General features: G+C 38.5%; 1 protein-coding gene across 1 annotated transcript; it reads left to right on the forward strand.

Moving 5' to 3' along the window:
- The first annotated feature begins 9,010 nt into the window (after positions 1-9,010).
- Positions 9,011-17,946, forward strand: prep (prolyl endopeptidase). The gene is made up of 14 exons (XM_057822679.1): positions 9,011-9,225; positions 9,433-9,507; positions 9,697-9,830; positions 9,921-10,051; positions 10,129-10,338; positions 10,563-10,684; positions 10,768-10,873; positions 11,115-11,306; positions 11,387-11,584; positions 12,427-12,530; positions 13,002-13,233; positions 14,855-14,986; positions 15,070-15,226; positions 16,142-17,946. The coding sequence occupies exons 1-14, from the start codon at positions 9,055-9,057 to the stop codon at positions 16,434-16,436; spliced, it is 2,259 nt and encodes a 752-aa protein (XP_057678662.1). The 5' UTR covers positions 9,011-9,054; the 3' UTR covers positions 16,437-17,946.
- Positions 17,947-18,493: the final 547 nt, after the last annotated feature.

Below are 18,493 nucleotides of genomic sequence, written 5' to 3' on the forward strand. Positions count from 1 at the left end.
TACATTCCCAAACTAGGACAAGCAAATGCCCTCAATGGCAATTTTGCGTGGGCAGCCTGGCTGGTTTGTCGAGAAGGAAAGAATTGTGCCAGAGTACGAGATACAAATCACTCAGACGGCGATTGTGTAGCTCTTTTTTTTTCCAACCATGACGTCATTCGTTTCAAGCTCAGGCGACCGTTTTGCAAGTGTAAATATCAATGATGCATTTAGCCCACACCTGTAAGTAAACATTATGTTTTTGTGTGCTGGCATCTTTCAGCAGGCGACTTTGAGTTACATGAGTGTTATCTGACTTCCTTTCAACATTATCAGCACAAACAATGACAAACTTCCCTTCCACTCTGACTAATTGGCAGGTTCTTCTTGTCGCTCTTGTAATGTTTTTTATGTTACATATGACTGAAATGACATTTACGGTTGCATTACTTCAACCACTTTGTCACTGTTTGTATGTGAGCTACCTACACAAAAAAATAAACACATTTTGTAATTTGGTTTCCCAAAAACTTTGTTAACGTTTTGCTACCACCACAACTGATTAAAAAAAAAGCCAAGGGAAGATGTGATTTGCTTTAACAACAACAAAAAAAATATCAAAGTGCAACCACATCGCAACCATACTGTATTTATATACATTAACTGTATTTATATACATTAACTCTGTAATATGTAAATATTACATATTGGTGGGAAACAACAGCAACGTTTGTATCATAGAGGTATTTATTCAGTTCTTCACTAGGGTCTCCAGTAGGCATGTGCCGGTATGATATTCTGACCGTATGATAACTTTAAACCAAAATATCACAGTGTTGCAATTAAAGCTCTAAAATGTGTTACTTTGAGATCTCTGGGTTTACGACAACAACAAAATTCCATTGAACAGGATTTTTATTTTTCAAAATTTTTTAGCAAATTGTAACATAAGTATAATGTTAAGTAAAAATACATTTTTTAAAAATTCACTATATATATATATATATATATATATATATATATATATATATATATATATATATATATATATATATATATATATATATATATATATATATATATACTGGACTGTCTCAGAAAATTAGAATACACAATATTCTAATTTTCTGAGACAGTCCTGTACATTAATCCACCATTTAAAGCAGGGGTGTCCAAACTTTTTGCAAAGGGGACCAGATTTGGCGTGGTAAAAATGTGGGGGGCCGACCTTGGCTGACGTCCTTCACATAGAACAATATACAGGACTGTCTCAGAAAATTAGAATATTGTGTATTCTAATTTTCTGAGACAGTCCAGTATATATATAGAGAGAGAGAGAGAGAGAGAGAGAGAAAAGAAATGCAGTCCTTTTTACTGAAAGCTCAACAACTACACTAGACGGCAATATTTAGTCACAATATACAAAGTCACATTTATCCTTTAAGAATTACAAGTCTTTCTATCAGTGGATCCCTCTCATAGAAAGAATGTTAATAATGTAAATGCCATCTTGAGGATTTATTGTCATAATAAACAAATACAGTACTTATGTACTGTATGTTGAATGTATATATTCGTCCGAGTTTTATTCATTTTTTTTCTTAATGCTTTGCCAAAATGTATATGATCGGGAAAAATTATCGGGAATGATTGGAATTGAATCGGGAGCAAAAAAAAGCAATCGGATCGGGAAATATCGGGATCGGCAGATACTCAAACTAAAACGATCGGGATCGGATCGGGAGCAAAAAAACATGATTGGAACAACCCTAATAATTGAATTATTTTCCATAAAAAGCATGTGTGTATGACTCGTTTCATGTGTACATTATATGTACACTCTCTTTCTCAACACAGACAGTTGCCAGAGCGAAAAAAACACCACGTTTTATCACCGCTAGACACACTAAACACACTGGATTTAACTCTCGTAGTTGGTGAGAAACGTTCATGACAGTTTTTACTAACCTTTAATTTTGTATAAATGCGAAATCATATTAAAGGTGCTGCGTCCTCAGCAGCCACCCTCTGCAAACATGCTTTACATGTCGATTGGCCTTCCTCTAAGCCATGGCAGTCTGTAATTTTTCTGTAGCCAAAGTATTCCCATACCAGCGATTTTGTTTTCTTCAATGGGGGAAAAAGTTCAGGAGTTTCACCTCCTCCAGCCGTCATGTGAGTCTCGAGTATTCTGTAACCTATCCCAGCTGACTTCGGGTGACAGGCGGGGTGTAGTAAACTGGCAGAATGCCAATCATAGAGCACATAGACAAACAGCCATTCACACCTGCAAACAATGAGCTAAACATGTATGTTTTTGGAATGTGAGGAAGCAAAGGTACCCAGAGACCCACGCAAGCACGGAACATGCAATCGCTAGACAGGAAGGCAGCCTGGATTTGAACTCCAACCTGCGACGTCAGTCTAAATCAGTAGTGCTGGCTGATGTAACTGTTCGAAGGCCAGGCTCTGACTTTCCCTTACAAAATCAAATATTCAGCACATGTACAACTCATCAAAACGCACAATTGTACATTTTTTATTATTCCGCTTCCTGTCGACATCCGATGGTATATGGGACAGGCCAGACTGACCTCAAGACAAACAGACTTGACAGGACAGAGAGGAGACTGTCGCACTGGCCCTCGGTGGCTAATGACAGCCGAATTTGACAAACAGGCAGGAAGCCCTCCTCTGTGATCTCCACTTTAAAAAGCATCTTTAAGCATTGTTGTGTCCCCCTGGCATCCCCCTCAGACAACTGTTATTAGGATGAAAGGGTTTTTTGTTGTTGTAGTTTTGTCAGTTCTGTATGAGTCATGTAAATATATGTGCTTATATAGTACAATAGACTGCTTTTGAAAAGGAGAAAATTTAAACTAGATCAGTATTTTGTTTGTATTTTCATTTATTTCCTCTCATTTCTCATTGCCAATTACATCCTGTTGACACATCCAGTCAAGCTAATTACGTGATTGACTATAAAGATCTAAAATCTTGCTTTTATGAACTTTACATTAAGTGAAGAGATTATTACGCTTACCCAACATCACTGTTTTTCGCATTCTGTGGTAAACCTATAAATTTGTATTTAATACTGATTACTGAATCAAATATACTGCAGCTCACCCTGTATAATACTATTTTTAGAAGTAATTTCCTTTTCCCATGTGTCTTTCCAATTTCCTTTTCCTTTTGCCTCTGTATCTGCTTCAACAGCCCAATAAATTCTGCCTAGCAACAAGTGGCCACACAAAAAATGTGACGCAGCCAGGAAAGGCAATTTGATTTATTTAGTTGTTCTACATTGCTGCATCTACGAGATAACTGGAATCATATTTCTGGAATACATTTTATATAATCATAATGAATTGTTTGATTTTAACATTACTCTTAAAATAAAAATGTTATGTAAAAAACACAAGACAATAAAAGAGAGCACTTTAGTTTCAGTTGGTGTTATCATTTTAGATACAGTACAGTATGACCAGTGTCCGCTGTTCTATTTTGATCTATTTGAACTGTTTTGTTAACAAAAACAGCCAAATCTACCAAAGCACATGCATCACTCGCTTCTCAGATGAAACAAGAAAAAACATTACTGGGTAACAACTGGAAAGCATTTGCAAAATGACAGAATGACACATATCATGCTTTTACTGCCTGTTTGAAGAATTAGCATTGGCCTGTTGCTTTTTGCATGAGCATGATTTTTTGTTACAAAATTGCACATACCTCAAGTGCAGTTTCGAATCATTGAGCAGATGGAAGTTAGTAGTAACCTCGTGATGACCCCTCACCCGCAACACAACAGGTGGTCGTCCTTCTTCATCCGCTACTACTAAGACAGGTGCTTCCTCCTGTCATGAAAGGTGGGGGGGTCCCATCATTGTTGACTCCGGATAACTGGCGTAAAAACCGAGGAAGGGGGAGCTTTAATTCATACGCCTCCAGCTTATGTCAAAAGACGCGTAAATACACCCCACTTACTCACTGAATGAGAATAAAAGGTCAATTTTTCAACGCAAACACATTCATTCAAACTGTCAGTGTTTGTCTCCCCCTGGTTAGAGGACAATGGTTTCCGTGAACCATATCCGACAGAGGCGAACAGGAAAACATCCTCTTTACATAGTAGGGTATTCCTGATTTTAAGTAGGGGAAGAAGAATAGTAATGGGTGGGCCATCCTATATGATCCAAAACACACATCTTAAAGCATTTCCATTAATACGTCCTAACCAGAGGATATATACATATTTGTACACTTAAAAAAACAGGACAGAAACATTCCCATTGCCCCCGCCATTTTTCACTCAGCCTCTTCATCCACTTTCGCTTTGCATATTTCCAGACAATACTGACTAACCTTTTCTTCAGAAATATGACTCGTGAAGATAAATCTGAAAGTAAGAACTGTTCGGAATGTGCCACAGGACATCTGATTGTCTGATCAGCTGTGGTATCCAAACAATGTGCTCCCTTTTCACTGCTGAGACACTACCGCGTCTTTGGAACCTGTTTCCAAGGTCTTATCGACATAGCTTTGAAGAAGCCACTGAGGCGCAGTGTGGCGTATTGAAACTGTCACTTAGATGTGGCCGACAACAACACACCAAGTTAAATGCCCACCTCTAAAAATGAGTCACTATCATTTTAGTTGCAAGAGCTCGACCTGTTTCCTTAAGGCCTCCATTTATGTGTCACGTCATTTTACCTTATCTGCTCGCTATCGGTCTGGTGGAAGAATGGGCGCCAGTGATAATTATAGCCAAATCAAGATTGATTGATCAAGTCAGGCGAGGAAGGAAGGGACGGAAGGGAGGGGAGGGGGGTGGAGATGAGCAGAGAAAAAGAGGAGTGAGAGGTTGAGGTCTCTCCTTCTCTGTCACGTAGATAAGAGTTGATGATGGAGATTCCCAGTGGACCCACAATGCCTTCAGCTAGTGGTGTAAAGGTCAACATTTACAACGGCACTCTTCACACTGAATGGCCTAAATTAAATAAGCCACATCTTCCTACTTGTGATTTTGTTTGAAATCATTATTTTTTTTTAAAAAGGTTGAACACTTGTTAGTATTTTAAAAATAGTTTCGTTTAAAAATACTTTTTATAGTGTGTCTGTGTATATTTGTATTCATATAACTGATTCAAGGGCGTAGGTTCGCATAGGGACGGTAGGTACATTGCACTACCAACTTTTCAGGATGCTCAAATTGTCCCCACCAACTTTTTAGCATGTATTTAAAATATTATTTATGTTCTACATTATTTATTTTTAAATATTTTTATTTGCAGCGTATGCACACAATTTTTAAGATAATCATACATTTATCATAGTCGAGGTAAAAAGTATGTTTGTATGTATGTATTTATGTTCAAATATTGCAATTTAAATTTGCTAATAAAATCCAGACATTTATTCTGGAAGTTTTCAAAATATTTCTTTGGTAGTTTCTGAAAATAAAGGTTTGGATCGAACGGTGTATCACCTAACCAATACACATGAAAGTTATTTGTGTATATTTGTATTCATATAACTGATTCAAGGGCGTAGGTTCGCATAGGGACGGTAGGTACATTGCACTACCAACTTTTCAGGATGCTCAAATTGTCCCCACCAACTTTTTAGCATGTATTTAAAATATTATTTATGTTCTACATTATTTATTTTTAAATATTTTTATTTGCAGCGTATGCACACAATTTTTAAGATAATCATACATTTATCATAGTCGAGGTAAAAAGTATGTTTGTATGTAGGTATTTATGTTCAAATATTGCAATTTAAATTTGCTAATAAAATCCAGACATTTATTCTGGAAGTTTTCAAAATATTTCTTTGGTAGTTTCTGAAAATAAAGGTTTGGATCGAACGGTGTATCACCTAACCAATACACATGAAAGTTAGTATAAGTCAATACAGATTTATTTTGGATTGATCATTTAGCCTATCAATAAATTAGGTTCCTATTGGTGAAAAAATGTAGCCCTGACCCCCGTTCACCCAACCTGTTTGGTCTTATTAATGTCCCGTCCCCAGCAAAAAGAGTACATGCAGGTCATCATCCCTACCAATGTTGAGACTAAACCTAAATAAACAAATGAAAATGTTAATTAAAAATGTTTGATAATCTTTATCAATCAGTGGCAAGACAAGGGCTAGGCAGAACACAGAAGACAGAATTTCAAATGAAATGACAGAAGCTATGCACTTCATCTAATAAAGTTTAGATGTTGCAAGTATTTTTAATGACCAATTCTGCTTTTTTATATTGAATAGTAAGATAGCAGTTAAACCAACTTTTTTTCCGGCTTCTGATTTCAAAACCAGTTATCAAACATTTTATGGTGCATAAAACCTTTATTATTGCTGAAAAAGTATTTTACAGGAATAATTTTGTGTCCTTGTTAAAAGGAAGACCATCTTAACACAATATGAAAATCTCATAGACAATCTGTAATAAAATGTTTTTGAGCTTTTTATTTAAACTAAACTAAACTAAACTAAACTAAACTAAACTAAACTAAACTAAACTAAACTAAACTAAACTAAACTAAACTAATCCTAAAATATAATAGACTACAATAAATTTGGATTTTTTTTCTTCCTCTAAAAAAAGTTGTAAAGCAATAAAACTCCTACAAAAATGAATGAAATGAACAAAAGAACATTTTTATAATGGGTCGAAATTATTTTTGGAGCACCTTAGACAGTCATTTGCTTTGCATTTAATTTAAAGTATATATATATTAGAGAAAAAAAACATTTAAGGGATTTTTTTTCTTTGATTGAAAATAATTTTTTTGATTGAACTTTTGGGGGGGATTGAATGATTTAGACATAAATGTCCTAATCATAATATTGCCCAAACACAAAAAGGATTGCTTCAATCAAAGAAAACTTTTTCAATGAAAAATGAAGTGTTCAAATGCAAATTTTTCTCAAATATTTTTTTGCAATTATTTTTCTATGATTGAGATTTTTCCTTTTTGATTGAAGTGTTTTTTCTTGCTGAAAATCTATATATTTTTTTTAACTTATTTTTTGATTGAACAATAATAAGAAAAATGTCCTAGTCAAAAGGTGACCCAAACACAAATCGACATTACTTTAATCAAAAAATTGCTTCAATCAAAAAAACATGACTTCAAACAAAAAAAAACTTTAAAATTAATCAAAGAAAAATACTGTAGCTTTAACATGTATTTTTTGAGTTTCAAATTTATTTTTGCATTCAAACACATTTTTTTTATTGAAGTGACTTTTTTTTGGTTGAAAATATATATTTTGATTGAAGCAATTTTTTTTTTTTTTTTAATTGAAACAAAATTTTTTGATTGAATAATAAAGACACAAATCTACCTCCATATGGCTCCGCCCAGGGGATACAATTTTTCACTGGGGTAACTACATTGGCACGACACCGGCGGGTGTACCAAATTCTATCGATGACAATCTTGACGAAAAGTATTGCCTAAGCAGCCTGATTTAGAATTCCCCTCAAGAATGATGGGAAACAAACAACGCTCATTGTTAACTTATTATAAATATTTTTGTAAGTTAATTTTATTGCTGACACTGCGTTTTGGGGTGATCAACATGTTGTGCCCCCCCTGCCCCAAAAGTCAAACTCCGCCTATGCATTATACTAAGAGTGTAACAGTACATGTATTTGTATTGAACCGTTTCGGTACGTGGAGCTCGGTTCGGAACGGAGGCGTACCGACGAGTTTCTGATGTAATGTAAACCTTACTTTTCGAGGCTGTGAGTCGATCGGGTTACAGTTTCTTTGTGTAGATTTTATTGACTCCGTCTTCTCTACTATAATAATGACCAACATGGTAGGACAGTACAACCTAGAAACGTCAACGGCGCGACAACGTGGCCACCGCGAGAACGCAGTGAAACGCGGGCGTTAAAGTCAATCAGCCAATGCACACCAGTCCCAGTGCGGCCGCGTGTTAGACGCGTCCCAGAAGCGACTCAACACGACGCACGCGAAAAGAACGGTAGAGTTTATTATTTGACGTGAGACGCGACCCTCCTGCATCAATACTACTACCATTAGCTACGATCGGGCAGACCGGAAGTCACTCTTGTAAAAATACGGTTGATCCGGTCGATTTTCAAACTAATATGCAATCGTAACCCACTTTATGAGTCCATCAGATCTCTTCAGTGGTAGATCGTGGCACAGTTGACTTGTTTCTGTTGATTTACTGCTGTCTTCTCTGCTATAATAATAACCAACACGGCCCCGTGTTCAATACAAAACCCTCCTACCACAACAAAACAAGTAGGAACTAATATTCACATAGGAACTAAAGTTATACAACATAAAATATACAATATAAATGAATACTACATCACATTTGTAAAATATAAACACATAATAAAATAAATATTAGACCATTTAAATAAAATAAATTGAAATGAGCAAAAAACACCTGTAATTAAATAATAAGAATATTACACAGATCCTGCTTACACAATTTAATTTTTTAAATTCTGTGTGGCGCTTTAACTTGAGAAAATCCACCAATAAAGCTTTTGAAAACCGTTCATAAGAAGAAAAAAAATGATTCATTGAGGCATTTCATTTGTAAAATATATGTTAAAATCTTTGTCATTGGGATTGCTTTTCTCTTTAGCACAGGACTTTTTTTCTTCTTTCTTTCAGAAAGAAAGCTGACCAATACGCGGGGTCTGAAATGCAAATTATTGTTGGATTATCTTTAAATACCCGCTACTTTTGAGCAGAATTCTAGCTTTGTATAGGCTAATGTTCCTATTGTTGAAAGCACAAAGGTGTGGAATAAACAACTAGCACATTTATATTTTGCATTTTGTCTTCTTACTGTACCTGAAAATGAACCGAACCGTGACCTCAAAACCGAGGTACGTACCCAACCGAGATTTTTGTGTACCGTTACACCCCTACTGTATACCGTAAATTTACTAATTGACCTAATGGTAACGGTTGTAAACTTTTCTTGCTGACAGGGGGCGCTCTAACTTTCACTCACACCCAAGCAGACGGAACCTCACCTCTTGACTGTGCTTGTCTGTGGATGAAAAACGCAGTGAAAGGAAACGACTCGGTGGGCAAGAACTTGAACCGAGCCACAATACCTACTTCCATTGACGGACCACAGGGCAACTTTTTTTCTTCACTCGAATCCCCCAAATTAGCGTTCAGAATGGCATTTCTGTACCCCGCTGCTTACCGTGACGATGCAGTTGTAAGTACAGTGCTGTACCGATGCCATTTAGTTCATTAAAGGCAACGGCTTCTTTTGTTAGCTTGCCGCTTAGCTTAGCAGGGTTAGCGAAGCGGTCTCGTTGACAGCTGTTTCCGCGTGTCCGGATGAATAATGGACTGTTTCTTGCTCATTGTTATCAATATGTGTTCACACTGAATGATACTGTGATCTGTTTACACATCTTAGGTGGATGATTATCATGGTTATAAAATTCCAGACCCATATAGTTGGCTAGAGGACCCTGACAGTGAGAAGACACAGGTAATGTGTGTATATATTTGAAAGAAGTGATTTGAATGGCCTGAACCATTGAAAATTTGGAAAATATGAATCTGCTGCTGCTCTCCAAAGTTGAAATGTTGATGGATACGTGTTTCATTTGGTTTACGTATTTTTTTATTTTATTTTTTTAAACAAATGTAAAATTACTTATCCGATTTTCTTTTACAGGCCTTTGTCACTGCTCAGAATCAGCTTACATTGCCATTTTTGGAACGCTGCGAGGTACGGGATGTGTTCAAGGAGCGTATGACTGAGCTGTATGACTATCCTAAATATAGCTGTCCGTTCAGAAGAGGAAACAGGTAAAACCAGCATCAACAGAACCGAGTCTATGTAAGTAGTTTGATAATTACTAAATCAATACTCGAATGTCCATCCATCTCCACCTGCAGGTACTTTCACTTCTACAACACTGGCCTCCAGAACCAGAGTGTGATGTATGTACAGGAGAGCTTGGACGCAGAGCCTGTTGTCTTTTTGGATCCTAATACATTTTCTGATGACGGAACAGTTGCTTTGCGAGGTACTGACTGAGACCTAATTTATTCTAATTGAATAAAACAACTTTTCAAACATCAGCATTTCCCCATCTCCGTTAAGGCTACGCATTCTCGGAAGATGGAGAGTATCTGGCGTACGGCACTAGCGCCAGCGGCTCAGACTGGGTGGAGATGCACTTCCTGCGGGTGGAAGGTGCAGTGCTTCTAGAGGACCGTCTGCAAAGGGTCAAATTCAGCTGCATGTCATGGACACATGACGGAAAGGGCCTTTTCTATAACTCTTATCCTGAGCAGGAGGGCAAGAGTGATGGTGAGCTCAAGACACTTCTCATAACGAAATAAAATTACTAATTTTAGTAGTTTTCAAGTATCACCGAATGAAAAGATAACTTCCACTATCAATGCAAATGCAATAAGTCTTGTGCCCCAATTATGCGCAAGCTTTGCTAGATGCTTTCACTATGTAATTTTATTTTTCGTACAAAACAGACAAAAAAGTGTTGGCATTCTGCTGTAAACATTTTCTTTTTTTAGGCACTGAGACTTCTACTAACTTGGACCAGAAGCTATACTTCCACGTTTTGGGAACACCGCAGTCTGAGGATGTGCTGTGCGCAGAGTTTCCCGATCACCCCAAGTGGATGAGTGGAGCCGAGGTTATTTCTCACACCCAAAATGAGACTGAACTCGTGTTTTTGCTTCTGCTCATGCAGAGATAATTAATGTTGTAACTCCGCAGGTTTCAGATGATGGCCGCTATGTCCTACTGTCCATCAGGGAAGGCTGCGATCCTGTCAACAGATTGTGGTATTGTGACCTCAAGAAAACCCCTCAGGGAATTACAGGTATGTGTCATTTACTGTGTGATCTTTCTGTTGGCGTAGCCTTATCACTAACCTTTGGTAAAAGAGTCCGGTTACAGCAAATATTTGTATGAAAAACACCTCCAGGCAATAAATATAAATGAGTGAACTGAGAAACAATACGTGCAGCAGAAACTTAATGCGTGTCTTCTTAAGCTTCTGAACAAACGTGTTTATTGTGCCCCCTTTGTAACCTCAAAGTGCTGCATGTTTGTGAATCTAGGACTTTTGCCATGGGTGAAACTTATTGACAACTTTGACGCTGAGTATGAGTACGTTACCAACGAGGGCACGGTTTTTACATTCAAGACCAATCTGGACGCCCCACGTTACCGCCTCATCAATATCGACTTTGCCTCGCCGGCTCAGAGCGATTGGGTGGAGCTCATCCCTCAGCATGATAAGGACGTCATTGGTGAGCAGCTACAGCATTGCGATTTAGTTCTCAAGATGAATTTATTCTGCAACTTCCTGCACATTCTGCTCTCTTTACAGTATTTGCCACCTGCACGTACTCAAGCTACCTTTTCGTGTGCTTCCTCCACGATGTGAAGAATGTCTTAAAAATGTATCGTCTCAGTTCCGGGGAGGAGCTCAGGACCTTTCCCCTGGATGTCGGCTCTGTGGTTGGATTCACAGGAAGAAAGCGCGACTCTGAGATCTTTTACTACTTTACATCCTTCCTCTCGCCAGGTGAAATTGAACTACATTAAAATCTGCGGATGTATGTGACTAGAGGCGTGCAAAATTTCCGATTCTTAGATTATTCGCGATTCGGCCGTGGAAGATTCGAGAACGATTCATAAACATCCAAATTCCGATTATTGAATTATACCAGGTAAAGCGGAAATAAAATGCAGTAGCGCGGTCTTCGGGACGCAATGAGGAACGGACCGAGAGTAAATATCATGTGCAGCTAATGCCGCTAAGTAAAAAAAAAAAAAAAACAATAATACCTGACTGCGGCCATCAGCCGCTACAAACAGCGCCCAGTTGGTAGTTGCTACACACATACGGCAACATACGGCTATGGTAGATATCACATATATCTAGACTAGATATGAAATGACAGACTTTCCCGCGCTAGTAAACAGGTGCCATCTTAAAGCAGTAGACTTCTCTAGAAGGCTGTTATAGAGAACCTAATTACTTTTTATCTAAAATACCCCTTTACTTTAACAGTTTTAAAACTTTCACATATCGAAAGTAGACATGAGGTAAATTATGGAATAACGGGCGCAATTTTAATAACTTTAACGGGTGATTCACAACTGTAAATTAATTTACTGTCACTAATCGATTTATAATCGAATCGGAGTCTCAGAATCGTAATTGTAATCGAATCGTTAGGTGCCCAAAGATTCTCACCTCTACATGTGACTTTTTTTTTTTTTTTTTTTGGATGAAAACTATTTCTATAGTGACACAGTTGTGAGAGGTACATATGCTTAAAAAAAAAACTGTAGTTCAATATTCTTAACATGAAATTAACGATTGATCGAAACAGGGATTTTACTCTTATTTTTTTCTTCCAGCTATCATTTATCACTGCGACCTGACCAAGGAGCCTCTGCAGCCTCACATCTTCAGAGAGGTCACCGTTAAAGGCTTTGACCCATCTGACTACCAGACGACTCAGGTAACATCAATTATTATTACAATATTGGCCTGAATATAAGACGGCCCTGATTATAAGACGACCCCCTGTTTTTCAAGACTCAAGTTTGAAAAAAGACTTTTTGAACACTAAATTTTTCTACAGAAAATAATTTCAGTACATCTGAAACAAATGATTATAACACTAAACTAAAGTGCAATCACATTCGTAATGAATGGCTTCTGGTTTTTGAAATGTAAATAAACCAATCTATTGTAATGAAACAACAAAATTGCAATAACTGCAATAACCATAAGGGGTTCGCTTTGGCCTGGGGAGTCAAGTTCAGCATTCGCTTTAGTGATATCTGGCGCCATCTAGCATCGTGAATTGGTATAATGTCTAGACCCGAATATAAGACGACCGCCACTTATTTCAATGCAAAAAACACTGTCTTATATTCTGGCCAACACGGTATATACATCTATCCCATCGTCTGCACATCTTGTCCAGATCTTCTACTCTTCCAAGGACGGAACTCAAATCCCCATGTTCATTGTACACAAGAAGGGCATCAAGCTGGACGGCTCCCATCCCGGATTCCTGTATGGCTACGGCGGCTTCAACATCTCCATCACGCCGAGCTACAGCGTTTCTCGGCTAATCTTTGTACGGCACCTGGGTGGAGTCCTGGCCGTCGCCAACATCCGGGGTGGAGGGGAGTATGGTGAAACCTGGCACAAAGGTGATGAGAAGCACCTTAAAGATAGTTTTTCACTACATTGAGGAACACCTTAAAGTGCCTGTAACAACATGAAAAAAAAAAAATCTTAAATAGCATTATTATGTGAATAGACTCATATTTTGAGACAATTCGACTATATACAACAATTTGGCAAAGCGCAGATGACGAGAAATTGGTCTTTTAATCTGCCATTTAGCCCAGCCTCTCATTATAGCGCTCTAGCGTCCCCAGCTGGATGATGACGTCGGCTGGGTAACTATTTCATCTGATTTAGATTTTTCAGATTCAGAACGAGGAAAGTGCCACAGAGAGCAGCAAAATGCCATGATTGTTTTTAGAGGATATTCTTTTTATCCAAGTATTTTTCCTGAATTGGTAAATAAATGGTATGATTGTGACAAATAAGTCTTGTGCTAAATGGAATATGAAATATTGGAAAGGCATTTATTCAGTACAACAGGGCAAAATAACTGCATAATGGTCAAAACTGCCGACTTCTTCCTCTCCCGAAAGGCAATTTATGCCGAAGGAGTTAGTCCATCTTTTGTCATTTCCCTGGCCCGGCTTCAGAGACGGCGGAAAAAGCGTAAACAAAACAGGAGGTGTGACAGATAGCTGACATGTTAACCTGAACCGAACAGCTTTTCCAAGTCTTATTCGCACCTTTCGAAAACGGAAAATCACACAATTTCCCCAACTCATGTCACACACGTCGCCGGGGTTGATTGTCTTCACCGATCGGCCAGCCCCCGGCGGCAAGCAAGTTACAGCTCGCCGTTCCGCTCCAGGGAGGGGAGAGAAGGGTATGAATGCCGAAAATAGCGTATTCCTGGTGGACAAACCGGCCTACGTCGGAGCGGGGGGCTGCCCGAGCCCAAGCCGAGGATAGTGGTCTATTGACGGCCACACGAAGAGGACCGATGGGGTGGAAGTAACCGTGGTGTGTGACAAGCCACCGGTCGTCAGCTGAGTGGCCTTCTCGGTGGACAAGGAACATTGTCACCCACAAAATGCAAGCCGGCACCTTATTAAAACGAGTGTCATGATACCAGTATATGACATAATATAAAACGCGTAGCTTACTCACTTCCTCGTTGGTCCAATGGTCCCACAGTTGTCAGACTTGTTTTCGCCAATATCTGCGGTGAACAGGAGCTTTTGGAAACCCAAAAAGGCTCACACGCCTCTGCCTGGTGCAGCAACAAAAGCCTGCAGCACATTGGGCTGGCGTGGTGCAAAAAATAAACGAAATAATCCGCAAGATCAGCTGAATCTGCAGTCGTTCTGCATACTGTAGTATAGGCTGTATATTGAAGATGAATAGCCGGCTGACGTCACATTCGCATTCTTCGTCAATTCAGGAAGTCAATCATTTTCATGGCGGGGGAATAAAAAAAGAATTGAATAAATAAATGGATCGCTTCCACACACATCCAAGCGGTCCATTTCATTCAGGAGCATAAAATATCGCATGAAATATGAAATAAACATGCCTTTTGCTGTCATTTACCATTTAAAGATAGCATTTCACTACATAGATTAAGTGACACAATTAAGTGGCGAATCACATAAATGGGTATGCTACATCAGTCCATTTACACCTGCTACTTTTCTCTTATAGCGGGCATGTTGGCCAACAAGCAGAACTGCTTCACAGACTTCCAATGTGCAGCCGAGTACCTCATCAAGCAGGGGTACACCTCTCCGTCCAAGCTCACAATTAACGGAGGCTCAAACGGCGGCCTGCTCGTAGGTACATGTCACCTGGAGTTTGAACCACAATTTACCTCCTTTTGTTGCTTTCGTTGGGTCATATATGTTTTTTCCCCCCTGCAGCGGCGTGCGTAAACCAGCGGCCCGATCTGTTTGGCTGTGCCGTTGCGCAGGTCGGGGTCATGGACATGCTCAAATTTCACAAGTTCACTATCGGCCACGCCTGGACTACCGATTTCGGGTGCTCAGAAGAAAAGGAGCAGTTTGAGTGGCTTATCAAGTGAGTGAAACTCATTGTCGCCTTCATAGTTTTCAGCTTGAGATACCATTTTTAGTTTTGGTATGTTAATTACAATACTTCTAGAGTAAAGCTATGGCACACAAATACAATTTTATCAGATGACTGATTATTCTGGCAACGGTACTGTACAAGGTAAGTGAGTAGAGTAGACTTGACATTTTTGACACATTTATGACACAATAGTAGCCATGACTGATAAAAAAAGTCGTCTGTTTTGCATTAATCAACCCTTAACCCACCTAAGTTACAATAAGTGGTTAAATGTCATACCTGTCATACCTATTAATTTTATCAGTAGTGTTTTGTGGATTTAAGAAATTTGAGTGGCAAAGGCCTTGACAACTATTTGGAAACTTATTGGAATCTTTAAACTGACTGATTTGCTGGAGATTATAGACTCAAGATTTTGTGTCATATTCAACTGTGTGCTTAAGATTCACATGCAGGAAAGGAAATTAACTGAATTTGCTTAAATTGTGTTGGTTTTAATCATGATTATGCTGTAATCTTTCACCTGCTGGAGGATAACAGGTTTTTCCAGTTTATTCTCCTAATATCTTTAATTAATGTTTAATTCCAATGGATAAAAACGGCTTGGCTTTTCAAGAGAAATTTTAGGATGGCCATAGAATACATTATAACTTAATTCAGTGTTTAAGTACTTTTTGCACAAATAGCTGTTCTCTAAAATGTAAAATTCACATTTCCAATTCTATCCCTTTCCGTGCCTCTTAGTCTTTCATACATTTGTTTCAACATTGTTGTAAAAACTGAATATCCCTGAATTCTATGTATGTATTTTTTGAGTAATGTAGAAAAATATACTATTAAAAGGCAAATAACGGTCATTTGCTTCCCCACACCTTTCGGGATATGTGACTCACCCTCCACCAGATACTCCCCTCTCCACAACATCAGAGTTCCAGAGGACAACGGGGTCCAGTACCCCGCCATCCTCCTGCTCACGGGCGACCACGACGACCGAGTGGTGCCACTCCACTCACTGAAATACATCGCCACCCTACAGCACATAATGGGCCGCAGCAGCAAGCAGTCCAACCCCCTGTTCATCCTCGTGGACACAAAGTCGGGCCACGGCGCCGGCAAGCCCACCAGCAAGGTCATCCAGGAGGTTGCTGACACCTACGCCTTCATCGCTCGCTGTCTCAAAATTTCCTGGGTTAAATAACTCACATTTCCTATCAACGTATGTGTGCACGTGTGTATGTGGCCCATCCTGTCCCGCACATTTGTCAAAGAACTCCAGCTGCACTAATGTGCAGTTGCCATAACGCGACAAGAGGGGGCAGGACTACCGTGATCAGCCAATCAGCTGCAGTCAGGAGGCTCAAGTGGTCATCCATCATGCTCCGCCTGCATATTATTTATTACCGATATCAGCTTGCACATTTCTCATGAGGCTGCACTGTACAAAGGTGTGTGAAAGTGAGTTTGTGTTTTCATTTCCCCACTAATTCACTGATTTCTACCTCTTGATGTAGGCTGATGGTAATCATTTGAACGGGTCGAAACACAATAAAAGAAAACTTTTTTTTAGCAGGGATGAATCTATTCAGTGGTGCCTCTTTAAAATGCAACAAGTATCCTTATGGCACTGTGAACACCACTCTCACCACACTCACCAATATTTGGTATTCAAAGCTGTTGGCGAGTGGAAATAATTTCATTACACACTGATTTTTTTGTTGTTGATACATGTTAACACTTTAACATAAAACCAAACAACAAACCTTATATTTTCAAACCTAATTGGAATTGAATAAATAGGATAAAAAGAACCTATTTTGCTATCAAGCACAAGGGCTAAGTCACCCAAAAAGCTTTTTTCACCACAGAGTGCAGTTATTAAACACAAATATTTAGAATGGCATAACTACCCTAAAAACAACGGGGTCCTTTCTTTTGAGGTCCCATTGTTCAGTTGGAACAAAACACAAAGTTCTGCTCATGCAATTGGGAACAAGATTGAACATAAAAGCAGAAATAAATTGAGATCAAAAAGCTTAATTAGAAAATTTTTAATTCAAAATGTTTACCTAATTTACTAAAACGATTGGCAAAGATTTGTCATTTTTACGTCATGATGTAGGTATTCTGCTTTGTGGCCTTGAGATGGCGCTTTAGAGCAAATAATTGAATCCCTGGAACAAAACCGCTTCAGCACCTGTTCATTCACTATCTAGGTACCATTCATAATTGTATTGTACCTTTAGTGCATCGGGCGGATTTACTTATTTACTTTCTTTAGAAGACAAACTAAATACTCATCACCTTATATGCATTTACCCACGCTACATTATAGTTGTCTAGTGTTTTCAAAAATATTTTTTGTGTAAATCGGTAACGATGTATTGAGTATTTCGTTGTAATCGTCGTGTCCACTGACGTAGAATGTAACCTTTTATTCTTTCAACTGAAGGAGGCGCTATGTCATTTAATTCCATTTAAATGCACACGATCTATATAGGAGTACTATGAGGCAAGAAGTTAAAAAAATATAAGAAAAAAAATCAGACGCAATGTATGGCTTTTCGTTGGTGGGAATTACAATGAAGCATTTTTTTTTTACCAAAATGTGTAAACAAAAAGTCTGGTGAAGCCCAGAAAAGAGATGAGGCGTCCTGTGAAGGGGTTTTGAGGGCACCATAGTTATTTTGCACCTCTCCTTTTAAGTGCTACTCCTTTAGGCACTACATCAATGTTTATTATTATTTTTGTCAAGTTAAATGATCTACAATAAAATATTTTTGTTTTTAAAAAGCACGACGTTTTTATTGAAACCAAACCGCCACTTAAAAACAATCTTAACAAATGACCCTGATGAGACAAGCCGCTGCTCATCTTACGTTCCAAAGTGACGATTAAATATTCATGGATGGAAAATGTGTTTAATTGCAGACGGCTAACACAATGCCAATAGGCTTCATGCACTTGTATTCACTCTACAAAAAGCTCCATCAAGGATGTCGGCAAAATCTCCTGCAGGTAAGACACTTTTATATCATCAGTTACATCCGAATACAACAAACCTTTCCCAAGGAAACACCACAAACGCGTCACGGAGTTCCCCATTAGTGCGTAATCTTGTGTGGTTCCATTTTCATTTTATTTTAAGTAAGCTAATCCTACACCGGAAAGACCATAATCGATCATTTAGGGGCTCCACTTGCTTTCAAACAATTAAAGAAAATCATTAGAAGCCTGAAAAAAAAAGTCCGAAGTTAT

The sequence above is a fragment of the Corythoichthys intestinalis genome, chromosome 19 (genome assembly GCF_030265065.1).
Source record: "Corythoichthys intestinalis isolate RoL2023-P3 chromosome 19, ASM3026506v1, whole genome shotgun sequence".
Taxonomy (NCBI): Eukaryota; Metazoa; Chordata; class Actinopteri; order Syngnathiformes; family Syngnathidae; genus Corythoichthys; species Corythoichthys intestinalis.